At 36.8% G+C, this 12531-nt stretch overlaps 1 protein-coding gene across 1 annotated transcript; it reads right to left on the minus strand.

The window, feature by feature from the left end:
- Positions 1-5204: 5204 nt before the first annotated feature.
- Positions 5205-8635, minus strand: LOC107622917 (protein NTM1-like 9). The gene is made up of 6 exons (XM_016324994.3): positions 7981-8635; positions 7593-7870; positions 6922-7224; positions 6349-6618; positions 5785-6213; positions 5205-5695 (listed from the first exon to the last, which is right to left on the minus strand). Exons 1-6 carry the CDS (start codon positions 8186-8188, stop codon positions 5405-5407), a joined length of 1779 nt encoding a protein of 592 aa, XP_016180480.1. The 5' UTR covers positions 8189-8635; the 3' UTR covers positions 5205-5404.
- Positions 8636-12531: the final 3896 nt, after the last annotated feature.

The following is a 12531-nucleotide window of genomic DNA, read 5'->3' on the forward strand; positions in this document are numbered from 1 at the left end:
ATTCAGTTTCAATGATTGCTTTCGTTCTTCATCTTATGAATCTGGGTAGAACGACAATATAACCCTTATTCTACATGTGTTCTTGTGATTCTCGACAGAGTTATCTCACTTGAACAACAACTTGAAAACAAATTCCTCCTAAATTACTAATTACTTGAACTAATCAGGATACATGACATATAATCCTCTTAGTTTCAAATATTTAGGGTTTCTGTGGCCATAAACTAGAATTGCTCTTAACCCTCTAATCTAAATTAAGTGACCAAGACATTAGCGATTGATTTGTGTTAGAGGAGACTAAATCACTAAGATATTAGGGTTTAGTGAATTACAGTTTGGTGTGAAACGAATATTGCATGATTAAGATAGTTGGTAAGAAAACTTAATCCGGAAGAATAAACAACTCCGAAGCCTTAACTGTTTTCTCTCATATATTTCACACACGTTTTATTGTTTGATTTCTAATTCTCTGAATTTACTATTTAATGCATTTTACAACCCTCAAAACACAACTTTCTGCTTGCTTGACTAAGTGATTCATTCGACCATTGTTGCTCAGTCCATCAATCCTCATAGGATCGATCCTCACTCACTTGAGGTATTATTTGGTACAATCCGGTGCACTTACCGGTTAGTTTGTGGGTATTCAAAATCCCGCATCACTGATTAGTCATACTTAGTCTATTTACTCTTTGTATTAGTTGCACTCATCTTCAGTTGAGTCGAACTCAGTATTATTTAATCTTTGTATTAGTTGTAATTAATTTTAGTCGATTCGAACTTAGTTTATTTAATCTATAAAATCATGAGCTTCAAAATCAAGAATCCAAATACATTAACTTAAAAATACATAAACTTAGAAATTCAGAATCCAACTACAACGAACAATTGACCTTTACAACTGAAAAGAAACCCTATGAACCACCACTATCACCAACCCCACTCGGTCCAGTACGTTGCGGACATTTACTACCTATGACCCTATCTCCTGCAAAGGCGACATACTCGGGGACCACGCATTTTCCGTGAATCTAATTTATTCAGATAGCGAGTCGATTTGGGATGACTTTTTGACATTCGTCTCAAGCCAGGATTCGCGACCATCGTCGCTCCTGGGTAATTAGGCCATGTCTCTGTGTCGCCCAACGGGATAAACTCAATTTTATAGACCTTGCAAATATCTGACATATTGTATACATCACTATCATACACCTGCCAATCAAGGAGCTAGTTAGCTTAGCACGCAATAACATGGCGACATAGAAGTCACTCCACCTAAAAATTCCCACAGTCGCATCTTCGTCATGCAAGATCAACTACTAACACTCTTCCGCTTGCATTTCGCGCACCTCAAACATCTCATTTCTTCTATCAAACCGGTGCATGACTATGTTTCCTGCATGCTGCATATTTGCCTTTATCCGCTGAGTGGCAAACTCAGAGTAACTAAAACCAACACACTTGCATTGGTGAGCCTCAGTACTCTTCCGCGTGAATAACTCATTTAACCGATAATAAGTGGCTCGGACGAGCACCAAGGCAGGATGCTCTCGACAAGGTTTGTCGTCATTTGACCCAATCAATGTCCCTCGTCAAATGCCAATACTTACTGAGGTAGTTCGATGTTGTCGCACCAACGAGCATATGCCTCGCCTCGTTCTTGCAACCTCTTATAGTTGACATTGTACTCCTCCACCGTCTTTTGATAACCAATGTTCACCATAAGCTTTTGCAAATACGGGACCTTGAATTCCCTTAAGATGTTGCTACCAATGTGCCAAATACAAAACATCTGCCATGCTTTCAACGGTTTCCAATCACTTGCGCTACGATTTACTCCTGCCCGGATTGACTCATGATGATTGGAGATTATACCCACGCCGTCTCTTCTTACAACATGCCTTCGTAAATTACTAAGAAAAAATTGCCACGCATCAGCAGTTGATGGCAAAAGCAATCGGCAAAATATTTTGATTCCCATCTTGCGCAACTGCAACCAAAAGGCAACCTTTATATTTTCCGTATAGGTGGGTGCTGTCAACTTGAACTAGCGGCTTGCAATATTTGAAGGCTCTTATGCATGGATTGAAACTTTAGAATACCCGATGAAGTATCCTAACAACTGCCACCTCTTCACTACCGTTATACAGGGATCGTGTTTCTATTTGGACTTGTGAACCAGGCATCTTCTGAACCATTGCGGAGAACCACAATGGCAAAGCTCCATAGATTCTTCCCATCTGCCGAAAATTTTTGCTATCGACTTTCTGCTTTGCTAACCAAGTCTTTCGGTAACTAATAGTGTAGTTGAATCATGCCTGGACTTCCGCAATTATAGATTTCACCTTTATAGATGGGTCGAATTCGACCAATGGTTTCATAGCCTCAGCAATCATGTCTGAGTCCAACTTGAAGTGATCCTGTTAGATCGTTCCCATGGAACACGTGTGCCTCCCGTTGTATCTTCGAATCTCCCAGCAAGTTTTCTTCTGTATCAAGCTGGCTCAGATAAGCCAATTGCACCCACATCCATAAGTCTTGCATTTTGCATAGAACGTCTGTAACTCGGGTTCATAACAATGTAATCGACTCCTCTAGAGAGAGTGTAACTCCGAATTAGCGTAATGACTGATTTTCTAGAACCGTATTCCATTCTGATCCTGAACTCCCCGTCCTCAGGATCAGCAACACCTATAAAAAGAATAAATTGTTGCTCATCGATCTGTCAAAACAAAATTTAAGGAAACATACTACCAACTGCTCACGTATCTATGTTCGCATATTCCGGAAACTCTGGTGCATGCTTGGCGTCAAGATCCAAGCTACGCATAAAAGGTGGAATGTCTATCAGTTGACCAACTGCAGGTGGAACCACTAAAGTTTCCGTGACTGCCTCACCTCCCCCATCGCTGTCCTTGTCCTCGTCACTGGCTTCATACGTAGCTTCGAACTCCTCGTCGCTATCATTGTTCATTTCTTCGTTACGCTTCAGTTTTGTCATCTTGAACATCTGGGTCATGTTGAACCTCATCTGCAGTTATATGTTCAAACTCAACATACAACTCATTCCTTGGATGTTGCACCTGAGTTTGCTAGTGAATATGAAACATCTGCTAAATACTTGTTTCGTCAACGATCGGCATAACCTCAAACTGTATCAGGCTGCCAAATATGACAACCGAACTTTGGTAGAAAATGTTGCTCACCCTCTTTAAAATATCACTCTCTATGCTCTGACAGAGCCTATACTGTAGTTCCGCAAACGTTATAGTGCACGGAACCACAAACGAAAATGTACTCTCACAAGCAAAGCTCACGCCCTCATATGTATTTCATATAACCTCACCATTGTGGTAAATCACTATATATATTTGATGTGCCTTCCATCATACCAACAGTAGAGGAAAACACCTCTCTCGCAATGTAGTAAGATAGTAAAGAGTTTTGGTTTTTATAGGTAGAGGACTCACCTTGCAAGTTTTGTGTTGCAAAGCCATCCAACTAGCGTTTGCCACGTGTCCAACACGCAGGGTGTATGTTGGCTTGAAGCTCGCCACTTGGATAACACGCAGGGCAGGGGCGAAGCTACATACATAAAAAGGGCTAATTTTAATTTTTTACATGTAAATTAAATGTAAATTTCAGTTTAGTCATCCTTTAAAATTTTATTTAGTCTTATTTTATTGTGTAAATATTTTTGACCTCCTTCTAATATTTCTTCTAACTCCGCCCTGACGCAGGGTGCGTGTTGCTGCTGATTGAGCCATATGTCCATCATGCAGCATGCATGCTGAGTCAGCATGTGACCTACATGTTGTACCTATTGTATCTGCAACATCTACTCACTTGTATATACACAAAAAAACTTCATTTCCAGCAAAAACTCGCCTCTTTTTTTTTATATTAAAATTTTTTAGCCTATTTTTTTTCGTAAAATATAATAATATAATAATTAATAACTATATAAGTATATTCATTGCAGAGTTTGTTATTGTTTGGACATTATTTCCGTACAGAGCATTTAATCCGCTAGCACCTGTTTTTTTTTTTTTCCTGTATATATTTAGTTACTTACGATTGAATACTTCGTAAACTCGCATGCAAAACACCCCGTAGAAGTTAGCGAACAAATATAGAATAATGACATACTACCATCTCCATAATCATCCTAATTTTCTACTATTTTATGTTAGAAAAATTCATTAGAAGGATAAAATAAAAGGGTATAGGCTAGTACCATTATTATTAGAGTAAACCATAACAAAAATTCTAGAAATATTGAATTCTTGAAAACAATAAATTCTTCCTTCTCGTTAACGACATATTACTTTTAAAAACTTTTAAAACATAATAACAGCATCCAACCGTAAAGAAAGATCGTACCTGTTAACAAAAGTGGTCATGTGACAAACAGAAATACTTAGGTAATATTCGTTAAGCTAATACGACACCATTATTATAACCTATTCCCACATTACAAACTCTAATTTCCTAGTTGTCAACCTTAATTTTCTAAAATTTTCAAATTATAAACCCTAATTTCCCAAATTTGAACCCGAATACAACGATGGACGATCTCAAATCACCACCATTAACAACTCTTAATTTAATTACAAATTCATTCTCATAAAACAGTATAAAACACTTTGACAAACATTAATCAAAATCTAAATAAACTAAAAATATACATATAAAAAAATAGAGAACGAAAACGAGAGGGAGTTGGTGGCGCGAAGAGAGTCGAAGGCAGAGGAAGACGAAGAGGGCGGAGACTGAAGTAGAGCCAAAGCAGAGGCAGATAGAGACGACAGATTAGGAAGGCAGATTGAAATAAAGAAAGAGGCAAGGCAACAATAAAGGACATAGTTGGCAACACGCACAGAACAAAGGAGAGAAGGTGAAGGGAGGGAGAAGGTAGGAGTGATGAGGAGGGGAGAAGAGAGGCATAAAGAGAAGAGATATTAGGTTTTATAATTTCTAATGAAAGCCACCAAAACATTTTTGTTCGATAAAGAAATTGGTATTTTTATTGCATTTTAAAATATTTTGAGGATATTTTAATTATTAATACATTTCTGTTAATGTTTTGATAATTAAAGAACATTTTTAGTGCTTTACTCTCATCATTATTACACGAATAGCTTTCTTGGCATTCATAGGTAGTAAGCAAGTAATTAAGAGAGAAGAAAACGGTAACACAAGTGTTGATCTAAATTCTACTAGCCAGCGAGGTAAGCAACTAAGTATATTATACAGCTACATATTGAAACGCATACTCTCTCACAATAGAGTTATCAACAAATCTAGGAGTCAATCCTAAAAGCCTCCACAACTGGCCCTAAAAAAAGAAAGGAAAAAAAAATGGAGGCACATTACACGCATAAAGGAATGATCTCCTAGAAGTTCATAAGTTAATATATCCCCATATGTTAGCAAAGAACACAAACGAGACCAATACAAAGGCAGAAGCCACAACAACACAAGACCACATTTTGAAATTGGAGGAAGCCTTTGATATGTAACTAAGCCTTCTGCGCAATAATCCCTTCAACCCCAACATGGAAGAACCTCCTTTAGCAAGTTTAGATATCATGTTTCTTTTATCAGTTGATTCAGTTTTCTCCTGGCGTTCATTCAGATCATTAGCAGTATCATGCTTATCTGCAGTATGACTTTTGAAAGTTTTGTTTTTGTTCTACAAAAGCAAAAAACAAATCTCATGAACACGTGCACAGACAATTCTTTATATAAACCAAAGCTAAATAAACGAAATTAGCTTCTTACCCCTGCAATTATTGGTTTTGAATCATGCTCTTGTTTAGGACTCCCATCATCTGCCATCTTGTTTGAGACATCTGCACACTGCTTTAACAATCGGATTCTCCTTGCTGCATTACCTTGATCTGTAAAGATCATTGCTGGTTGTTCATTTCGCACTTGTCGAGTCCTTATCTTGATTCCAGTATCACCACTAACATAGGTATTAAGGTTTCTCGGCTGCTCATAATCATTGAATACGTTATACACTTGGACTGTTCTGGCATCCGGAAAAGAAGCCATCTGGGAATTGTTTTGAATTAACGCGACACTGCTCTTCTGCTCATCAGCACTGAAGTCAGACGTGAAGGTGCTGCAAAATTGCGGAGTTGTTGCCAAAGCAACCTTTCTGTGAATTGCCTCCTCGGGATAAACAACATTCGTCGGGTGTACACACTGAAGAATACAGAGAACTATAATTATAAAGAATTTTCAAGAAACAATGCTAAATAATATAGCTGCTGCTCAGGGTTGATGAACCACACTCAATACAATGACCAAAATATAAATAGCAATAGAGCTGTTACTCACTGTCATATTGGTCAGCCCTGCATCTGGTTCGCTACCTGATACACTTTGCTTAACATTATTAAAAAAGTTGTTCTGTGCTTGACTATAGGGATCCTCATAGGAGATCTCATCCCAATTGACAGAATTTAAGATGTCTGCAATATTTGTCTCATTGTTTGCTTGGTAGTAAAATTCTGGTGGAATATGGCTATGGACTGGGGAGAATAATTTGTCATCAAATATCTTGTCTTCGGGGTCATTGAATATGTCCCAATTCAACGGCGGAATGTCCTGTCAGAAACATAAATTCAGTTACTAAAATAAATAAAATGCACACTAAGAAATCCATACATATAGAGAAGTGGAGATACTCAATTTTTTTATGGTGATAAAAACATTATTTTAAAGTAATGTATACTGAAACCTAACTGAAAGATAAACTGCTATTCTCATAGCAAGTGAACATTGAAATCACTCTAAATTATCCTCTAGGTAGTCAGAATTCTCCATTGTGACTTTAGGATTTATTTTTTCCCCCAAAAGAACATGATGATGATCCAGTAAAATATTCAAACTGAGTCAGTCAAATCTAACCTCAGCAGGTAGTTCAAAAGCTTGATTTCGCCTTTCACAAGCATCATATCCGTCACTATGGCAATCAGCAGAGGTTATAACGTTGGAAACCGCTTCCTCAGAGTTCTCAGGGATAACACCCTGGTGCTTCTCATCTGTAACTTGAGACGGCGATACTTCAGCCAGAGCCTGATCAGACTGTATTTCTTCAGGGGAGTAATTGGCCGCCATGGGAGCCGAATCTGTTTGTTCCACCTCATCACAGTTTGAAACCTCAAGACTCTCATCTTGTTTCTTGAATAACCGGCAGAGTACATACGCATTCTGTTACAAACCAAACCAAATAAACAGACTTGTAGGAATCAATAAACATATCCCAACCATGCTAAATATTTACCAAAATCACCACCAGTATAAAATACATGCTAAAATACAAAATACACATGGAAAATAAGTTAAACAACACATATTTATACACAAATAGATGGTGGCGCTGTTTGGTGGCCGATTTTGGTGTACACCATTTTCGAACATATCCTGTAGGAGGCAGTGGATATGATAATAGTGGTAAAAAATTGAACATATAAAATGAAATACAAGATCCCAATAACCTCTACAAAGATCCAATGGTAAATCACAACATACATAAAAAGATGATATACATATACATATGTAAGTATAGGTACAGGTACCTGTCCAGGGTTGGTGCCATCAAGCTCCTTGAGGGTGGGGCGGTACTCATGCATGACCCAATTGGTTCTCTTCCCTTTGGGAGCACGACCTGTGTAGAACACCAGAGTCTTCTTCATCCCAATCAAGGTGGAACCTGACTTGATCTTACGATCTTTTCCTGTGGCCTTCCAGTACCCATGATTCGTTGCTCGGTTCAACCGGTGACCATTTGGATACTTCCGGTCCTGTGGACAGAAGAAGAACCACTCCGGATCCTTGTTTCTTATCACCGACAAATCTGCAACAAAATAAAAAGAAGTTACGATCACGTTATTGTCATCAAATTCAGAAACAGGGAACATGAGCAGAAAATTAGTAAAGCCAAGAAACTTCATCTATGATTGATACCTGGCAAGTCCCAAGGCTCCCATTTGCAAACATCGATTTCTCGAATAACCCAGACTTCTTCTCCATTTCCGTTGATTTTCTGTCTCAGATAATAGTCAACAAGCTCCTCGTCGGAAGGTCGAAATCGGAAACCTAAGGGAAGCGAATTGAGAGACAAAACTGCAACCTCGCCGGCGTGCGGCGGATAACAGTCAACAACGGCTCCCATTGGACGAGCTCTTATATTTCCGGTTTATGATTTTGCAGCAGAGACGAAAACAGAGAGAAACGAAAGAGAGAAAAAAGAAGCGAAAGAGAATGGGATGATGAATTATAAAAGCAAATGAAGAGATGAGGAAGGAATCAGAGGAATAATTCGATTCAATATTTGGTGAGAATTTGGGGTGTGATGGGTGAGTGGCCCCTTTAGCTTTTGCTCACTTTTTATTTATCAGACATTCAGACTAACAAAGTAGTCGCCAACAAAGTAAAAGAAGTTGCACAGAAAGTGAAAAAGAAAGAGAGAGAAGAAAGAAAGTTTCGTCAGTGCTACACACTGTAGAGTACTAATACTGCTTTCATAGTTTACGTGACAAGCGCGTTCACGGTTCCTCGTGTATATCCCGCGTTACCATTGTTTACCCTTGGTTTTTGCTTCCGAAACTACAATTTTGCCACTTTTGAAGTATATGGCGCGGACTGAGTTGATGGAATATAGAGGGGTACAGTTGGAATTAAAATTATGAGTGTGGTTGTTGTTGTTCAAAAAGGAAACTGCAGAAGGAGGGAAAAAAGGACATGCTGTCAAGCAAATGAAAAGCTGACGCGTGTACCTGAAACGGACGAGAGGTCCCTCATTTTACGTCGTGAGTAAGGAAACGCAAGTTTTGCCCCAAAAATTTAAATGAAAAAAAAAAAAAAATAGATATACACTTTAGTTTTGTTTAGTACTCCTCGTCTCTTTCACAATATTTTTTAATTTGATGTTAGTCATATTTATACCGATATATTTTTGGATTTTTTCTTTAGTTCTTATTTCTATTTTTATATTTTTAAAATTATAAATTACATGACCAACAAAATTTAAGTAATTTTTATCAAATATTTAACTAATAAAAAATATTTTTATACTAAATTTTAAGAGTATTTATTTTAATACAATAATAAATTCATATGTACTAATACAATAAAAATATGAACAAATAAAAACATGATATATGAATTATATTATCACGTCAGTATTTAATATTTTTTTCAAAATATATATTATATCACTATTTTTATTAAAACATTCTTATAATTTAATAAAAATAAAAATATTTTGTTATTTAATTTTATATAAAAATTTAGATATCTTTTTTATATTAGACAAAACACTATTTTTTTGAATTAATCAAATTTTAAAATTCAACTAATTTTAATATTATATTTTTAAATTTTAAATAATTTAAAAAATAAAACAAAAATACATCTAAAAAATAAAAAAATTGTTCACCATTTCTAAAGTTTTGATGTTCTTCATCTCCTTCCTTCTCTTCTTTCTCTCTACTAAAAAAGAAGAAGCTCTCTTCCAGTTCTTCCACGACAGTCGACACCCTACCAAATTTTCTGATGCAAATAAGGATCTATATTATTGTGTCTTCTAAGGGAATTGTTGGCCTGTAAAGGCCTGGCTAAAAGACCAACCAAGAGGGGCAACATCATTGGAGGCAACGGTGCAGCCGTCGCTGGTAATGACCTTAAAGGAGAGGCTTTGTCCATTGAGGTAAGTATTGCTCTGCAAATTCTGACCCCAGCTTAACTATCAATTAGAGGCCCATTTATCCATTCACTGCTTTATTCATATTCTTAACTCTGGATGTGGTTCTCTTTTAGCATCTGCTAGTGTGCTGGATTCTGATTATGAATGTGATAAACCTCATTTTTAGAGTTTATCTTGTGCTTAATTTAGAGAATTTTATCAACTTTTTTTCTCACATTTATTCAATGAAATGGTATGGTTTTATGACTTTCTCCTAATTTGTGCATAAGAGTGAAAACATGCTTTTTAGGCCTTTAATTGGTTAATTTTAATTCACCTTGATTCCACTCGATGCCTTGATATGTGTGTTAGCGATTTCAGGTTTAAGAGGCAAGGAATGGATCAAATGAGTAAAGAGAAAAGCATGCAAGTGGAGAATTCATGAAGAAATGAGCTTGTGGAGATTTCAAGTTGACGCGCACGCGTGAGAAGGTCATTTGCCAACGACGTGTACGCGTGACAAGGAGAATTGCAAGATGACGCGTACGCGTGACCGACGCGTACGCGTGGCAAGCGGCACGTGACCTCATTAAAGGCAATTCGTTGGGGGCGATTTCTAAGCTTCCCAGGCCCAGATCCAACTCATTTCTGAGGCTACTTCATGCAGAATTCAAGAGGGGTCAGGGGGGAAGCAATTAGTTGAGTTTTCACCATGCTTTAGGTTAGAATTCTAGAGAGTCAAGCTCTCTCTTCTCTCTAGAATTAGGTTAGATGTAGATTAGGATTTCTTTAGATCTAGGTTTAATTCATGCCTTGATTTACTTTTCCTTTGCAAATTCTTGTTCCTTTACCTTTACTTTCCTAGTTTAGTATTTTACTCCTTGTAATTGTTTACTTTGTTGTTAATGCACTCTTGTTCCTTTTATTTTCCTTTAATGCAATTTATGTTTGATTTCTTTTATTGTTTAATTCCTTTGTTGTTGTTAATTTCTTGCAATTGGTAGTTGTAGATTTTATTCTTGTTGTCATTTTATCTTGCTTCCCTTTTGTGCCTTCTAAGTGTTTGATAAAATGTTTGGAAGGATGTTAGAGTAGATTTTTGTGTTCTTGGCTTGGGATGGTAACTTAGGTGAACTTGAGTTGCTAATTTCCAAGTGATTGATGATTGATGTCCATTGACTCTAGCTTCCACTAAGTTAATTAGTGAGGTGGTTAGGACTTATGGATTAGGATTAATGTAGCTCATTTGACTTTTCTTTACTTGTTAGAAGATGACTTAATGGGATTGATCCTTGCAATTATGATGTTGTGGTTAGTGACAAAGATAAAGATCCTTAACCATCAACCCTTGCCAAGACCTTTTTATCATTTGAGTTTCATTTACTTTCTTGTTATTTACATTTCTTGTCTCTTATTCCTTTTTATCATTTGAGTTTCATTTACTTTCTTGTTATTTACATTTCTTGTCTCTTATTCCAAAATTCCGAAAATACTTATCCCATAACCAATAACATGAACACTTTCCTGGAATTCCTTGAGAGATGACCCGAGGTTTAAATACTTCGGTTATTTTTATTGGGGTTTATACTTGTGACAAACAAATTAAATTTTGATTGAGGATTGTTGTTGGTTTAGAACTATACTTGCAACGAGATTTCATTGAAAAATTCTTTACTGACAAATTTCCCTTCATCAGAATAAAAATTACAGATGACATGAAACTTGATGATACGATCCACACGGCTACATTAACTCTGAAGGAAGGATAGGGTCATGTCATTTCATTGTTTATGCACTAAATAAAATCACTAACTATCTTCGTTGTTCATGTTTATTTTACTGTATTCAGGACAGGAACCTGTTATTTTAAAAACCATTGTATAGTCTGAAACTATTAACTTTCATGGGTATTTTACAGATTTGAAAGATAGATCTCAGGAAAGAACATTGAAATTGGCATAATCAGATCTGAAATCATTCTGCAACTGAATCTTTTTTTCATTCTCATTATCTTTTTCATGATTACGCAACACAAGCATCAACACAAGCTGCAAAACAGTTACTATTATCTCTGTTCTGCTTACTTGTAAAAACAATAAAGCACTAACAAATCATTTTTGAAAGGCATCACAAGCTGGTGGTGCAAGAAAAAAGTAAAGGCTCTAAGAGAGGAGATGAGCAGAGAGATTGAAGAGGGAATTGTGATTATTGCATTACTAACTCAAGTTGATACATATATGAGCATATATATACAGAGGAGTGTAGAGTAAGGTTGGTGAGTTAGTTATTAACAAACTCTACCACTTTAGCATAACAGAAATGGAAGGTAATAACAGAAAAGGGGAAGTATGCACAACTGACTTCACTAACTGATTGAACTAACTGAATCCTAAGTTCTTAGCTTTTCTGCATAAGCTTCACATGTCTTTATTGTATCCTCTATCATGTCCCCGCAAACTCAAGGGTGCTGAATTTTCCAAATTCTGCACCTTGAGTTTGTCCCTAAGATGAAGAAATGCTGTGGAGGGGAGAGCTTTGGTAAAGGTGTCTACAATCTGAACTGAGTTGGGGACATGACTCACTTGAATGACTTTGCTTGTGACATAATCCCTGACAAAATGCAAGTCAATTTCAAAGTGTTTTGTCTTTAAATGCAGGATAGGATTTTCCGCTAAGAACATAGTTCTTTGATTATCGCAATATGCCATGGGAGCTTCTTGAACAGGCCACTTTAATTCCTCTATCAGACCTTTGATCCAGATCAGTTCTGCTACTAAATCTGCCAATGCTCTATACTCTGCCTTTGTACTTGATCTAGCTACCACTCCTTG

This window comes from Arachis ipaensis, chromosome B10 (genome assembly GCF_059453495.1).
Source record: "Arachis ipaensis isolate K30076 ecotype BB chromosome B10, ASM5945349v1, whole genome shotgun sequence".
NCBI lineage: Eukaryota > Viridiplantae > Streptophyta > Magnoliopsida > Fabales > Fabaceae > Arachis > Arachis ipaensis.

Excerpts from the sequence above, each read along its gene's own strand:
- LOC107622917 (XM_016324994.3), bottom strand. The coding sequence starts at position 8,188 with ATGGGAGCCGTTGTTGACTGTTATCCGCCGCACGCCGGCGAGGTTGCA. Across the intron at positions 7,871-7,980 it reads GGAGCCTTGGGACTTGCCAG|ATTTGTCGGTGATAAGAAAC; the intron begins GTATCAATCATA and ends ATTTTGTTGCAG. Across the intron at positions 6,214-6,348 it reads CAGGGCTGACCAATATGACA|TGTGTACACCCGACGAATGT; the intron begins GTGAGTAACAGC and ends TGTATTCTTCAG.